Source organism: Monodon monoceros, unplaced genomic scaffold (genome assembly GCF_005190385.1).
Source record: "Monodon monoceros isolate NGI ecotype Baffin Bay Population unplaced genomic scaffold, NGI_Narwhal_1 Super_Scaffold_7, whole genome shotgun sequence".
In the NCBI taxonomy this organism is placed as follows: Eukaryota; Metazoa; Chordata; class Mammalia; order Artiodactyla; family Monodontidae; genus Monodon; species Monodon monoceros.
This window is the reverse complement of record NW_021703784.1, coordinates 23,599,463-23,615,625: the sequence shown is the minus strand read 5'-3', so window position 1 is coordinate 23,615,625 and position 16,163 is coordinate 23,599,463. Positions and strand designations below refer to the sequence as shown.

The window sequence follows — 16,163 nt, the reverse complement described above, 5'->3', positions numbered from 1 at the left end:
GGAGAGGCCGCACAGTGAGGGGCCTGTGTACCGCAAAAAAAAAAAAAAAAAGTTTCTTAGGCTAGTTGGTGAGTTCTGTGTGGTCACAAATAGTCTTTGTTATATGGTTGTATATTGAGCCCCTAGTACACTGAAAAATCCTAGGTAAATAGTTTTTGAATCAATGAATTAGTCCTCTTCAGAAATAAAATATAAATTACTATTAAATTCTCAGTTTTTTTAAGCTCAGTAGTTTCTTTTAAAAGAAAAAGAAATGCCATTAAATTCCATTTATTGAAAACCAATTTTGTGCTAGAACCTTATAGTGTAGAGGAAGACAGATACACAAACAAAAGGGAGAAAGTGCTTAAGCAAGTCTGCCTGGGACTAAGAGGACATAATCTTTGTTTGTCAGAGTCAGAGCACTTTTTCCGATGCCATTTGGATAAAAAATCACAAAGAACAATGCTTGCTGTTGTGGACTACATGAGGAGACAAAAGAGGTAATGTAACTATTGGTTCTTGAGTTGGGGATTTAGAAGTGTAACTTGTTATTGCTGGCTGAATTTTAACATGATTCTTTGAGGTAATGCTACTGCAAGTTGCTGTATTTAATATGTGTGATGCTTATATCTCCTTGTAATAATCCATATTTAGGGTGGCACTTTGGTGAAATCAATGTCAGGAACTCTGAATTCTTTTTCTTTTTCATGGAAGTATAGTTGATTTACAATATTGTGTTAGTTTCAGGTGTTCAGCAAAGTGATTCAGTTATATATATGTGTTTTTTTTCAGATTATTTTCCATTATGGGTTATTACAAAATAAATTACAAGATATTAAATACTATAGGAACTCTGACCCCCAACTGTAATAGTAACAGTGTTATCTTTGCTAAATCATTCACTCTTTGGGGGCTTTAGTTTATTTCATTTACAGTGAAGGAAAGGAGTAAGTGATTTTCCAGGTTACTTTTAGTTGCATTACTCCTCTTTTAACGTTTCTCTTTACATTTTGTCTCAGAAGTAGCTAGAGTTATGTAAAACCTCCTGCATGTATCTTTATTATGAAACATAAGTTTCTTTACTGTGTACCATGGTCTTCAAAATCTGTGGTTCTGTATAGTGATGCTGTGCTATAGCAGTGTTTATTTTCTTGATTGCTTTATAATACAGTATTTTTGTTCCTATTATTTCTCTTGAGATTTTTAACAGTGAGTGCAGGAATTTCTAGAGAGGATGGTCTGACCGATCTGTACTGCTCCAGAGTTGACCAGAACTTTGAAGAAATAATGTAGTAGGTCTAAATAATGTAATAGGTAGTCATTGATGTCTCATTAGTTTGTTTGGTGGTAGTGGCAGTGGTTGATAAAAATGGGAGGGAATGGTAGGGGAAAACTGAAAAATTGTTTAACCTAAATGCATTTACATCTTAAAAATTAATTCCTCTATATCCCCCTCATTCCTTTCTATCCCACTCTTAGAAAAAGAAGTGTTAGACCTTTCAGGGTTTGTGTTTCTGGTTAGAAAGTTACTGATTCACCATATTGTTTTGTATTGAATCCTCTTGTGAGAAAGCCCATAAGAAGCTTTAACTATAGCTGGAAACATGTCTTTTCTCAGTGTTGGGAGGCAGTTTCTGAATCATTCATTTTTTATTTATCATTGAGTTAGAATGGTATTGACATTAGTTGGCCTTGGAGAAGATAACGTTTCTCAACATTAAGTTTTTATTCCAAATACGACCTTGAGGAAGATTCCTTGAGAGAATATGACTGGGACATAGAATAAAGGGTAAGGACCTGAGTTCAGGTTCACGTTTCTCAGAACAGCTACAATTAAGTCTTGGCTATGTGATAGGCACTTTATTCACCAGCTTTGTAAGCATTATTTACTCATTACAACTATTCTCTGAGGTATATATATTTCTGCGTTTTACAAATGAAGAAATTGAGCCTTAAGAAGTTAAGTTGCCAAAATTCATACCGCTTGTAGTAGGTGAACCAGCTGGATTTGAACCTAGCTAGAGTATCCTACGCTAATACCAGTGCTCTTAACCACTACCATGTCACATCTCTATAATGTTTGTTTTGAAAAAGATAATATTACAGTCCCTTCCAGTTATGGCCTATTGTTATCACAGTGGAAGATTTTTTTAAAATAACCTCAACCTAGGCAACTAAGAAGAAAATTAACTGCAATAGGAAAGACATGTAAATGTGTCTTAGAAGAAACAATATTTTCATTGAATTGGCCATTTAAAAACACTCGTATATGTGTTATTAGTTATTCTGTATAGCCTATTCTTAGCCTGTGGTCGATGGATCCCTCAGTGGAGGGCGTATATGAACCCCAAATTTGTATGGGATGATGGTTCATAGCTTTCATCAGACTTTCTAAGAGGTGTGTGATCCAAAAAGAGTGACAGAGCTCTTCAGCTATGTTATGTTAGATGTTCATAGTTATATATTGGGGGTATGTTGTTTTTGGTTATTTAAATGTCATTTTCTTTTTAACTAGCATTTGCTACCATTGGATTCTATACCAACATACTTTTCTTTTGGCATTTAAGTTAAAGAAATGGACATGACTAGATATTTAAATTTTTTTCTTTAGACCTTCTTCAGGAACAGTTTTTGATGATGCTTTCTGGCTGGAATTGAATTATCTAGAGGTTGCCAAGGTAGCTCAGTCTTGTGCTGCTCATTTTACAGCATTGCTCTATGCAGAAATCTATGCAGATAAGAAGAATATGGACGATCAAGAGAAAAGGTAATGGAATTTGGAAGTTTTTGTTTGTAAAATTGGTGTTGACATTGTTTCATTAAAGGTATATATTAAACATTTGTTTTACTGCCACTCCCATTTAAAAGATATTTTGGATAGACGTTGTCTACCTTTTAAAGAGAAATGATAATAAAAATTTTTTAAAGAAATAAGCAATTCTCCTCTGAAATAGAGATGTTTATTACTTAAGAATTATAAAAATTATACACGTAGCAAGCTCCTGGGGGACAGAGATCATCCTTATTTTCCTCTGTATTCCCCATAGTAACTAGCATTGGGAACTTAATATGTGATCAATAATTATTTTTCAAATGGTTGAGTGATTCTCTAACTTCAATTAAATTGTTTACCACTATTCCCTCAGTTTATTGAAGATCCATTTTACTTATTGACTAGAAGTAATGTAACTGATTGCTTTCTGTGACTAAATCACTTTCATTATTTTATCTACCCGTATTTCTACTACTTTAATTTGCTTTTCCTCTGAGTTAGAACTTTCATAAAAGTCTAACAAGTATCTTAGATAATAGGGAAAAGCAAAAAATAGCCAGGAAAGTCGAAGAGTAAAAAATATACAGTTTATTGTCCCAACTGCCCTCCTCAAGTCTTTATTTCAAATAGCTTAGTGTTTATTTTTATAGTTATCCTCACTTTTCAACCACAAAATCACTCATATTACAAAATTAGCAAAGAGGTGTTATATTGATGCATTTCTTATGCTTGCTACTTATAATTTCTACTTTGGATTGTCATTAAGCTAGAAGCAGTATGGTTTTTGGACTGTGAAAAACCAGGAACCGGAATTCAGAGCCTAGTTCAAATATAATTAACTTAGTAGGCTTGGACTGATTTCTTACCTCTCTGGTTTGTTTTAATTTCTACTTTTCAACTGAAAACAATTAAAAATCTACAGTATGTAGATCATTTGTATAATGTATAAGTGATATGTTTGTGATCACTTAGACTTTGTACAAAGACAAGTATTGATATGTTGTCCTTTAAGTATGAAATGAGTAAGAAATTGATTTTTGCCTACTCTTGATCTTAAAAATTTGGCAAAAGTCCTGCATACTCAGGAGTAATAGTTTTAATCTGAATGTGCCTCGGTATCTTGGTTCCATAGAATAATATTTTTTACCAATCAGGAGTGAATAACTGAGCTCTTATTTGAGTATAAATAAAACCTCTTTTAATTTGAGGATAGGTGATCATATAGAATGTGGCACATTTTTGCAAAATTGCTTGTTTAACAAGCAGGAGTGCCTGGATTTTATTTTTGTTAACTTTAGGGGAAAAGTGCTTGACAAATGGGGCTTGCTGTTTGCTTTGACAGTCTGATTTTGATTTTTTTTGTTTTCAGATGCCTGATGGGAAGGGGAGGGCAAACAGACATAAGGTGTATAGAGAGGGCAGGGAATGCTAATTTTCTTCAGTGACTCAGGTGAACTGAGACTTTTATAAATCTAAAGTGATCAGGAAAAGTATAAAAGCAAAATACAGATCAACAGTTTACAAACACTGTCAGGTCAGAAAACTGAATTGCTCTCTTAGGTTTTGTATTCGAGTTAGTTAATAGCAAAATGCCTTACACTAGGTATTCAGGAATACATACAGAGTTTTATTTGTTAACTTGCTCCTGAGAAAGTATGAGCCTTCAAAGTTAGTATCCATAATTTTTTTTAGAAAGAAGTCAAAACTCCTTCAAACAGGATTTAGACAACTGGTCGTAGTTCACACCTCAGTCATTTTAGTATTCCTAATACCTAAGGCAATGCCTGACAGAAGTCCTGGCAACTCTGTTTTTTGCCTAGATGAATTATAGCTCTAGACTCAAAATCATAGACTCTAATACTGTTGTTCCTACTTTCCAAGTTTTTCCTCTAAAAACTTTTTTCTGCATAACTTACCAATAAGGAAAATATATGTAATATTTACATATAAAGGTTATAAAGCAAAATAGAATGTTGTCAGTGCCATTTTGTCAGTGGGTCTCCTCTATCCCACCCCTCTGTGCTCCTCCAAGAAGTAAATGTTATCTCATGTTTTGTGTTGCTCATTTGTTTGGATGATACTGTTTTCATGTGAGTAGAAACCCATAAATATAGTTTAGTTTCCTTATTTTTGAGCTTCCTAAGAAGTTATATGTGTGCTTTCCTACAACTTGTTTTTTTCCCTCAGTTTTTTGGTAAGATTTGTCTATGTTGTGTGTTGCTGTGGTTCATTAATTTGTCACTGCCACATAATATACCAGTGGAAGAATATGCCACAATTCATTTAACCATTCCCCTGTTAATGATAGGTGTAGAATTATTGGGTTGCAGGGTATACAAATTTTCAGTCTTATAAGATAGTGCCAAATTGGTTTTTAAAGTGGTTATACCAACTCAGAAATGTAGTTCACGAAGAAGTGGCTCAGTAGGAAGCTTCACATTTGAAGAAGGGATTCAAACTACCACTATTTCTAGTTTGAGTAAAAAAAGTAAAGAAGAAACTGAAATAACTATAGGTAAATAATAGAGATAACATCACTTATGATAGTATTTATTTTATACATTGGATTATTATTGTCGTAAACACTGTATAGCTGGCATGGTTTTAGAATTGAAATTATTTATAGGACTGAGTATCATATGCATACGTAAAGCTGAGGCCTTGGAGTAGAGAAATCTGAATTCTAATTCTGACTATCACTTACTAGTTTTATTACCTTGGTTGTTACTGATCCACTTCCTTTTTAACACTTAGTATTATCAGACTTCTTAATTTTTGCCAAATTATCAAGTGTTAAGTGGTGTCTCAAGTATGGTCTTAATTTGTGTGCCTGTGTTTATTAATGAGGTTAAACTTCAGGTAAAACCACTGACAGAACATTTAGGAATTGAACTCAGGGGCTTCTGCTCTATTTTTAAGCTCTGTAAATAAGCATGTTTTGGCATATAGCCTTCCCATAAACGAGACTGTCATTAAAATGTAATTCTCATTCAAAGAATTAATACTAACAAATTCCTTTTCTATTCTAGGCCTAACTGGTATTGTTTTTAAATATAAATGGTTCATTATATTTTATTTGTAATCTTTGTTAGTTTTTTCTGTCAAAGTGTATGGTATATGTATTAGCAAGCTTCAAAATAGTATATTCCCATTAAAAGAGGTGCTCTTGTGACAAACAGAAGTCTTACGTTTGAAGAAGGAAGCCAGTGTACAACTATTTCCAGTTTGAGTGAAAAAAGTAAGGAAGAAACTGGAATAAGTTTACAGGTAAATATTATTGACCTTATTATAAGTGATAATATTTGTTTTATACTTTGGACTATTATTTTGTTATAGAGACTGTATAGATTTGATTTGTCATTTGATTTTCAAACTGAAGTTACCTTTTTGGACTGTCGTATACATAAATTCATGGTTTGAGGCTTAGGCCTTGGAGTAGACAAACTGGAGTTATAACCCTGACTCAACCACTTAGTTGTGTAATCTTGCACAAATTACTTAACCTTTCCAACCTTGAATTCCTTTATCTGAAAAATGGAAGTAAAACCACCTATCTCATAGGGTGAATTTATACCATGTATTTTCTCCTACAGTACTCTGTTCATTTTCTTTGTAGCACTTAACATTTATAATTATATTTTTATTTGTTTACTTGTTTATTGTATGTCACATCTCAGGCCAGATTGCTTCTTCTGTAAATTTTTTAATGTTTACTCTTAAATTGACCCATTCTTACTGAACTTCTTTGGTCACCTAATTCCTCTAAAATGAGTTTCATCTTCTTCAGTTTGCTTAAACCTCTGATGTTCTCTTCTCTGTCTTTTGTTTATCTCTCCTCCTACTTCTTGGAAAAAATAGGGGACATTATAGGAAGTCCCACCACATCCCACTGTCAAACATAGAAATCTCCCTGCATCTGCTGCCATTGTAATCTTTCCTCTTGTTAAAGCAGAGAAAGTTTCTCCTTCTGTCCTTCTTTCTGTGCTTTGTTTTTCATCAACTCTTTCTCAGGAACATTTTTTTTAATTGTGCCGTGCTCCTCAACATATTCAAATTTTCAAACTTATTAAAAACATTCTCCTTCAAACGGATACAAAATCATTTCCCTTTTCCCTATGTTCTCTTAAAGGTGACATTGTTTTTTTCTCCCTTTCCATCACAGCCAAACCTTGTGAAAAAGTTGTCTGTATTTCCTGTCTCCATTTCCTTCCTTTTACTCTCTCCACTGAATAGCACTTGCTAATGTCACTCATAAACTTCATGTTACTAAGTCTAGCGGTCACCTTTCATTCAACTTCTTCCTTAATGTTTCATCAACACTTAACACCATCAACCATGCCTTACTTGAAATATGTTCTATCTACCTTTTTGATACCATTCTCCTGATTTTTCTCTTTCCTTTTTTTGCTTCTTTATAGTCTTAGCCTCTTTTCTGAGTTTCTGGAGTATCTCTTGTGCTTCAGGCACTGTGCTAGGCTTCTGAACTGAATGTTCCAATACCGAGGGCTTGATTTCACGTTTATGAATAGAAACAGTTTGATTAGAATAATAGAATTATGTCAATATCAATTTGTGTTTAGAAAGTATTTCCTGGAGCAAGTACCATTAAGATAATTAAATTGCTTGATCAATTTTCTCTGCAATGCAGTTTCTAATTTTCTGTTTTCTTTTCTGATTTTTGTTTTCTTTTTCCTTTTTTTCTTTCTGTTTTGTTTGCTATTTTCATTTTTATTTTACTGAGATTATTTTAAGCAGAATCAATTCTTTCCTGAGTAAATTTTATAACAGAGTTTTGAGTCATCAAACCAATTCTTTATCCATATCACATTTTACCAATTATAACATAGTGCAACTTTGAATTTTCTCTCAAAGAAAACGTTTACAGCTTGTATTTTTACCAAACTCAGTTTTCAAGAGTCAGACTTTGCAGGACTTCGTTTTCCCATGTCAGTTTTAGCTGTTGATGAGATTGTTTGCTTTTTTTTGCTTTTGTTTTTATGATTATTTTTGCATGTGTTAGAAGCCTGTTAGGTTGGGATTTATTTCTTATCTAATTCACTAAATCGTGAGCAATTCTTGTCAGGTAGTCCACAGTCATTCTGTTGTCTGGGATCAGTTTGTTGTGTTGCTGATCAGTATCTTTAGTATATATTTAAATACCATTATATTTTACTTTTATAACATAACATGTAGAGTTGGGAGTTACATGATGGTAATGATATAATTTCAAATTTGCTGAATTCATAAACTGATAGTTTTCCCCTCCAATTTTTGTTGTTTCCATGTTTTTAGGATCTGCTCTTAGAAATCTACAGAAGTATAGGAGAGCCAGATAGTCTTTATGGTTGTGGTGGAGGGAAAATATTACAACCCCTTACTAGGTAAATTGCTTTTTTATAGCTAATGCTATAGTCATTCTGTTATGAAAGAAGTTACATGTATGTAAAACTCAAAAGCATTTAAAAACTCTTTTCTTATAGACTGCGAACATATGAACATGAAGCAATGTGGGGGAAAGCCCTAGTAACATATGACCTTGAGACAGCAATCTCCTCCTCAACTCGCCAGGCAGGAATAATCCAGGTACTTTTTTTTCTGCTTTGGTAAAGCACTACTAGTGTAGTGCTCAGATTATTTCAGTATGTCAGTGGAATATTTACACAGCCAGATAAACTGTAGAGGTAAGACTGAAGGTTCTTTTTCAGGCACTGAGATTAAAACTCAGAGGGATACACAGGTAAATTGGAAAAGTCGCTGACCTGAAAGATAGTGTAGATTTGTTGGTCATAATCTTCTTAGCTAACAGTAGAAGACATTTCTTGACTGTGTACAATGTGCCCGGTAGTGAATTAAGTCCTTTGTATGGAAAACCTCATGTAAACTATTTCTCATAGCTTGCACTAGAGTTTGTCCCAGGAGTTTTCTGTTACTGGCTAATATTCCTTAGCCACTCTTTTATCCAATATCAGAACCCTTTGAGCTCTATCTTTGTGTTTTAGGTTGGCATTTTAAGTGATGTTGTGAACTACTAAAATTGTGAAAGTTACCTTTTTTTTTTTTTAAACAAGATGTTGGGGGTAGGAGTTTATTTTTTATTTTTTTGCTGTATTGGGTCTTCGTTTCTGTGCGAGGGCTTTCTCCAGTTGTGGCAAGCAAGGGCCACTCTTCATCGCGGTGTGCGGGCCTCTCACTATCGCGGCCTCTCTTGTTGCGGAGCACAGGCTCCAGACGCGCAGGCTCAGTAGTTGTGGCTCACGGGCCCAGTTGCTCCGCGGCATGTGGGATCCTCCCAGACCAGGGCTCAAACCCATGTCCCCTGCACTAGCAGGCAGACTCTCAACTGCTGTGCCATCAGGGAAGCCCGAAAGTTACTTTTCATGTTTGCTGTTTTTTGTATCTCTAGTATTCTGTTATTTTTTATTCCTTTTTTTTTTTTTAACTCCTGCATAGGCCTTGCAGAATTTGGGACTCTGCCATATCCTTTCCGTCTATTTAAGGGGATTAGATCATGAAAATAAAGAGTGGTGTGCTGAACTACAGGAACTTCATTACCAAGTAGCATGGAGGAATATGCAGTGGGACCACTGCATTTCTGTCAAGTAAGAAGAATTCAGACATTTTTAATTGCCATTTCTCTAGCTATGAATAATGAACTGTTTTTATCTTGCTCTATGAATGTAGCAGGTGTTATGTTTTCATGTTTTGTAGATGCTGTAAGCTAAATGCTTAAATAATACAGCAGTATGCAGTAAGTGTACGTAAGGCTGAATTTCACTCTCTTCTTATATTAGGGCACCTCCACCCTCAAGATATTTTTGAAAATAGAAATATAACAATTATTTTCTCATGAGAATCTTATTCACTTATTGTTTATAAATCCAAAGAGAAATATAGGCGTTTCCCTTCTCACTTCCTGTTGCAAACATTTTATTTAGTTAGATGGCACTTTTATTGGCTGGATGGTACACGAAAGACTGTTTATCTTTATTTGTGAAATATTTTCTTTTATTAAAAAAAACACTGCTAAATCACTAGCATGGGAAGAAAACGTTTATAACCTACATATACCATCACCATGTGTTCTGAATGAAAAGCCAAACACCTAATCTAATAAAAGATTGTGTATTTATGTAAAAAGTCTTTCGATGATATAAACAAAAAAATTAAATCATATTAATTGTATGTTTAATCACTTTCATAGAAAAAAATTTCATTAATTAGAATGTCTTTCAGATTTCAAACTGTTAGATTGCTGTAAAATTAGAGATATGCAGTCATATTTTAAAAACATTTTACTCTGTGAGCTGATTCATACTTCTCTCTGTGAATCTCCATATTCTGTTTTTCCCCTTGCATACTATATTTCAGCCACATAGCACTTCTCCTATGTTTTTTTCCATCAAGCCAGGCTGTTTTTATATCTTCTTTTTCCCCTGTTACCATGAAGGTGGCTACTTGTCGTTCAGACTGTAGTTTAATAATGTGACATATTCAGATACATCTTTTCTGACTGTCCATTCTAAAATAGCCACCCAGTCATTCTGTTTTGTTACCCTATTTTACTTTCCTACATGTCCTTTGTCACTGTGTGGTATTTTACTTATTTATTGTCCATCTGCAAACCAGAACATAAACTCCATGAGAATGGGGACCTGATCTGACTTGTCCAGTAATGGATTCCCTGCATCTAGAACCTGGTGACTAGTGCCTGGCACGTAGTAGGTGTTCATCAAATAAATAAATGAGAATATAACATGTTTAGAGCCAGGAAAAATATCTGAGAAATTCACTTTTTTCTGCTTGAAGAATTTAAATGACCCACAAAATTCTTTGTAATTCTTACCAAGTTTTCTAGAAATGCATTTTTTAAAATGGAGATATCTTAATTTTAGTTTAAAATTTTGCCTTTTGGTGAAGCTGTTTATGCATACATATCTTAGGAGTCTCTATTTTTAAATGTTTTTTTCTTTTATTTTTAAAATTATTTCACAGCAAAGGAATAGAAGGAACCAGTTACCATGAATCATTGTATAATGCTCTGCAGTCTCTAAGAGATGGGGAATTCTCCACTTTTTATGAAAGTCTCAAATATGCCAGGTATTATAAAAAGAAAGAGTTACTGTATTTTAATATTTAATGTCATGGCTTCTTTTCTGAAAACTTGAAGAATAATTTCAACACAAGGATTTGCACTGGTGAAGGAGTAAGACCTGGTGGCTGTGGTCAGGTTGTTTCCTTGTCATTCCCTTTTCCTTCTTTAAAAAAATTCCCTGTGTAATTAATAATTCATACTAGTCAGTGTTGAAACTCAAAGTAGTGCAAAAGTGGGAGGAAATATTCAACAATTAAGAATTTCATAGCTTTTACATATCTGAGAAATGAGTGCTCAGATGAATTTTATCTTTTGCAAGCATGTTTTCATAAGAATTATGAGTATTCTTGTCTTAATAATTGTTTTCTGTACTTCATATTTTAAATTTTGTACAAAAGAATTCTTTAATACACACTTGATATGTATATGTACACATATATATACACACAAATGTTTATATATATATAACCAATGTTACGTTTTAAGTTTTTGTTTTAGATGTAAGAGCATGCTCATATGTTAGGTACTTACATAAAGTGTTAAGTTATTTTTTTCTTATGTAATAACTTTTTCTTTGCTTATGTGGTTCAAATATATTCTACCTTTAAAAATAAAATTCCCTTTGGGAGCCCTGATCAATTATTTACGCAGAACACTGAAGAAGGTCTTCTTGTTTCCCATTCCTTTGTTTTCTTCCGGGTGTACTGAGAACCAGTGTACTGAGAATTTTAATCTTTTCTCCTCTAGTAGTTATGTGGCATTTACCTCTTTTAACGTTTAGTATCCTTTTTATAAAATGGTGACTAATGGTCAATTCTTAAAGGCTTGTTATGAGGTACAAATGAGATAATGCACAACAAAGAACTTAACTCTAACAGGCTAAACAAATGTAACACATTTTTTGTTTAACAGTATTTGTGATCTAATAAATCCTGTACTTTATTACAGAAGTAATACTTGCTACCATTTAAGTGCTTATCATGTGGTGGCCACTTTGTTAGGCTTTTTCTGTATGTATTCTTTAATTTTCAACTGGAAGTGAAAAAACTGGGTTCAGAGGAATCCAGTAATGTGCCCAAAGCTATTCAGCTATTACTGGTAAAACTGGGATTTAGATTAGGTCTGTACGATTCCAAGGCTTACTTTGTTTCCACTACCTTATGCTTGTGCTTGTGAGTGTTAGTATTATTAGATCCACACCAAGGCCTATAATGGGAAGTCAACTTTTATCTTCCTGCAAACCTCTTCTTAGTTTTTAAGTGTCTTGTCTTTTCTGCCACTAGAGTTAAAGAAGTGGAAGAGTTGTGTAAGGGCAGTCTTGAGTCTGTGTATTCCCTCTACCCTACACTTAGCAGATTGCAGGCCATCGGAGAGCTCGAAAACATTGGGGAGCTTTTCTCAAGGTATGTGATTAAAATGACTGTGTATTCCAAAGTATAACCTTTCTGTTATAGGGACTTTAAAAAATAAAAACTATATAGAGATCAGCCATAGGTTTATTTCAATATCTTTTATCAAGATATAAGTAAATTAACCTAATGAACTGTGATCTTGTTAAAATAAACATTTTCAAAAATATTCATTGTAAAAATTCAGGTTTTTAAAATTTAACTTATTGTGTTTTTCTCTTTACAACTTTTTCCCTGTTCAACCCTAGATGAAATTGTTTCCTCATGTTTTTTACCATAGCACATTATACTCCATTTTACCATAGCACATTTTACCATAGCACATTATACTCCATTCTGTTTTAGTATCACATTGCATTAGTGTCATTTTATGTATACTCTGCCATGCTGTACTAGAAGCTCCCTAAAAATAGGGCTTATTTATTCTTGAATCCTTTGTATCCCTAGTGCTTTTTCCTGGTGACCAATTCTTAGTAAACAGTCAATGTTAATGAATATGGGGTGTTTAGGGGAGATTGCCTCTCATAATGGTGAAAAGGAAGTGATCTCACTTTCCAGTGTTCCTGGATCTTTCTCTGCTAGGGAGTTATAAGGAAGAAAGGGAAAGTTTGATGAGCTGGTACCAAATACCTATGCTCTAGGACAGCAGTTTGCAAAGTGTGGTGTAGAGATCCTGGTTTTCCCAAGATCCATTCAGGAGTTCATGAAATCAAAACTGTTCTTACAAAATGTTATCTGGTGTTTTTGCTCTCATTCTCTCATGAGGTATAGTGAAGTTTTGGTGAGGTATCAGAGAATAGCCACAATTATCTGAAGACTATGAAAATACTCCTCCCTTTTCCAACTATGTATCTATATGAAGCTAGATTTTCTTCATCAGCCAAACATAGCACAGCAAACCAAATGCAGAAGCAAAGATGAGAATTCAACTGTCTCCATTAAGCCAGACATCAAAGAGGTTTACATAAATGTGAAACAGTGCTCTTCTCACTAAATTTGTTTTGTTTTGGGAAGGATAGTTATTTTTTTATAAAAAATGTTATTTATGATATATGATATATAGTCGATTTACTATTGTTATTTTAAAATAAATTAATACATGTTAGATTTTTCTCAGTTTTAGTTTCTAATAAGGTAAATATTAATAGGTATAATCCAATAAACAAAAGCTCTTTGGGGGTCTTCAATAATTTGTAAGAGTGTAAAGCATTCCTGAGATTAGAAAATTTGAGACCTGCTGCTCTAGGATCATTTTGGGAGGAAGTAAAGTTTTGGTTCCTGTGAATTTGTGTTACTGTTTCCTTCTTTATCAAGCAACTAAAAGAGCTTTCATTTCCTAGTCATCACCTTATCATCTTAGTCTCCTTGCTTCATCTTAATTTCTCTTCATATAGTAGGCCTAAAGGATTGGACAGTATTGCTTAGTTTGAACATCTGGGAAGCACTCTGTTCATATAAACTAATTGTACAATATGCGTTTTCTCTTCCTTTAATAAATAGTATTGGTATATGAAACCTTTACCAGGTGCCAGCATTTCCTTCATTGGATTTTTCTTTCTTTAACAGCTGCCATTTTGCATAGAGCCATGCCCTGTGCGTGGCAGGCACAGTAGATAATGAGTTTATTACATTTCCTTGCTGACTGTCCTTTTTACCACAGGGAACATTGGAGCTGGACAAGAGGTATAGATGTTCTGAATGACAGGCCTGATGAATGTGTTCTCATTTCAGAAGAATGTTAGTTTAGAAGTGTTGCTTTTTGTGAGGTTGAAGAGTATTTTTAAGAAAATCTTGAAAGTATCATCTATAAAAATATTAAATCACTATGCTGTATACCTGAAACTAACATAAACAATACTTCAATTTAAACAAAGAAAGGAAAAAATCTTTAAGTGTTCATCATCTGTTGGGTTCTCTGCTTACTGACCCTCAGAGGTCTGACCATATTGTAGGTTTCTAAACTATGGTCCTTATTTTGGATTATTTTAGAAGTTCCAGTCATGTTACTGCAAAAATTCCTTTGTGTCCTGCCCCCCAGGGGTGCTTTGTGACCACCTAGAGGGGTGGAATAGGGAGGATGGGAGGGAGACGTAAGAGGGAGGAGGTGTTGGGATATATGCATATGTGTAGCTGATTCACTTTGTTATAAAGCAGAAACTAACACAACATTGTAAAGCAATTATACTCCAATAAAGATGTTAAAAAAAAAAGAGAAAATGTTGGACCAGGTCAAGGGTAGGTAAACTATAGCCCGCAGGCCAAATCCGGCCCACTGCCTGTATTTGTCAATTAAAAAAAAAAAAAATTCCTTTGTGTTTATTAAATCTTAAGTTTCAGAACCTGCATATTAGCAGGGTTTTTTGTTTTTTTTTTTTCATTTCTCTTATGTGAATTTTGTGATTCGGCTTTCAGATCAATAACAGATAGGCAGCCCTCTGAAGTATACATTAAGTGGTGGAAACATTCCCAGCTTCTCAAAGACAGTGATTTTAGTTTTCAGGAGCCTATAATGGCTCTACGCACAGTCATTTTGGAGATCTTGATGGAAAAGGAAATGGAAAACTCGCAAAGAGAGTGTCTTAAGGATATTCTCACCAAGCATCTTGTAGAACTCTCTGTATTAGCCCGAACTTTCAAGAACACTCAGGTAATCAGATTTAAGACTATGTCATCTCACCTCTTGGCCTTGCCTTTTATTACCCAGAAAATAGAAAGCATAAGTAAAAAAGAAATGTCATTGAGAGACAGATTGCTATTAAAACATTGTATAGCATAATTGTTTAAGATTTCCCATTTTGGAATTAGACCTGAGTTTGAGCCTTGAACAAGGTACTCACCGTCTCTAAACCTCAATTGCCTGGTTAAAAAAATGAGAAGCTACCTAACTTACTCATTGTATTTATAACAAGTCAGCAATTTTATATACTGTGTATAAACACACATAATTAGATAGATGTCTTTATATAAAGAGAAAAACAGGCCGACATCGGGCCTGGGGAAGGCAATCAGAGATGCACTTAAGACAGTCCTGACAAATAGTCAAGTCCTCAGTGAATGGTAGTAACTGCTTTTATTAGTAATAGTAGTGGTAGTATTAGTAATAGTAAAAGTATTTATTCTTATTTGTCATTTTCATTTCAGCTTCCTGAAAGGGCAATATTTCAAATTAAACAATATAATTCATCTAGTTGTGGAGTCTCTGAGTGGCAGCTGGAGGAAGCACAAGTATTCTGGGCAAAAAAGGAACAGAGTCTTGCCCTGAGTATTCTCAAGCAAATGATCAAGAAGCTGGGTGCCAGTTGTACAGAGGTTCACTTTTTTTCTATTGGCCAAATTCGTATTTTACTGTTATAAGAAAAATTACTGTGCATTAAAATATTTAAAATAAAATTTAAAGTAATTACCAATTTTATTAAAGCTTTGACCCATGAACAAGAAATTGTTAAAAGGAGTCTTCAAAATTAATATTTGTAAAAGAAGTTTAGAAAGTATTCATTTTTCCTATTTATAGCATTTCTATCAGTCCGTCTTGTTGTCGGTTAATCTATCCCAGTGATAAGCCTCAGTTTTTTAAACTTTCTACAGTATGTGGGAAACAAAGATGAAATAGATACTATAAATTTGAAATGACAAAAAAAATGGAAGAGGAAATGCATGAGAGAACAAAACTTTTAGAAAAAAGCAAGTTGGAATAATTGGGTTGTTAATCCAAATACCTTGAAAACATCTAATATTTTATCTAACATTACCTATATTAGTTATTGTAAACTTGGTTGCTTCTTCAACTCTATCTCCAGCATATGATGGGCAAAGTAGCAGCATTTGTAGGAATCATGAAGTGTTTTAACGGTTTGGACACAAAGATGTCCCTCTGACATAAACCTACTTGGTGAATATCAACTTTTTG

At 33.8% G+C, this 16,163-nt stretch overlaps 1 protein-coding gene across 5 annotated transcripts in view; it reads left to right on the top strand.

The window, feature by feature from the left end:
* ATM (ATM serine/threonine kinase) overlaps nt 1–16,163 on the top strand; it is a 140,019-nt gene that overhangs the window by 85,746 nt on the left and 38,110 nt on the right. For 4 of the 5 annotated variants that reach the window (XR_003791411.1, XM_029207708.1, XM_029207706.1 and 1 more), the window contains exons 38-47: nt 395–482; nt 2,594–2,749; nt 5,935–6,022; nt 8,048–8,136; nt 8,236–8,338; nt 9,206–9,354; nt 10,748–10,852; nt 12,131–12,250; nt 14,669–14,903; nt 15,398–15,565. Coding sequence is in view for 4 of the 5 variants with exons in the window: in XM_029207708.1 (XP_029063541.1) it covers nt 395–482; nt 2,594–2,749; nt 5,935–6,022; nt 8,048–8,136; nt 8,236–8,338; nt 9,206–9,354; nt 10,748–10,852; nt 12,131–12,250; nt 14,669–14,903; nt 15,398–15,565 (1,301 nt within the window). In the remaining variant the exon portion in view is untranslated. The remainder of the gene's footprint in view (nt 1–394; nt 483–2,593; nt 2,750–5,934; nt 6,023–8,047; nt 8,137–8,235; nt 8,339–9,205; nt 9,355–10,747; nt 10,853–12,130; nt 12,251–14,668; nt 14,904–15,397; nt 15,566–16,163) is intronic. The other variant, XM_029207707.1, reaches the window with a different exon arrangement.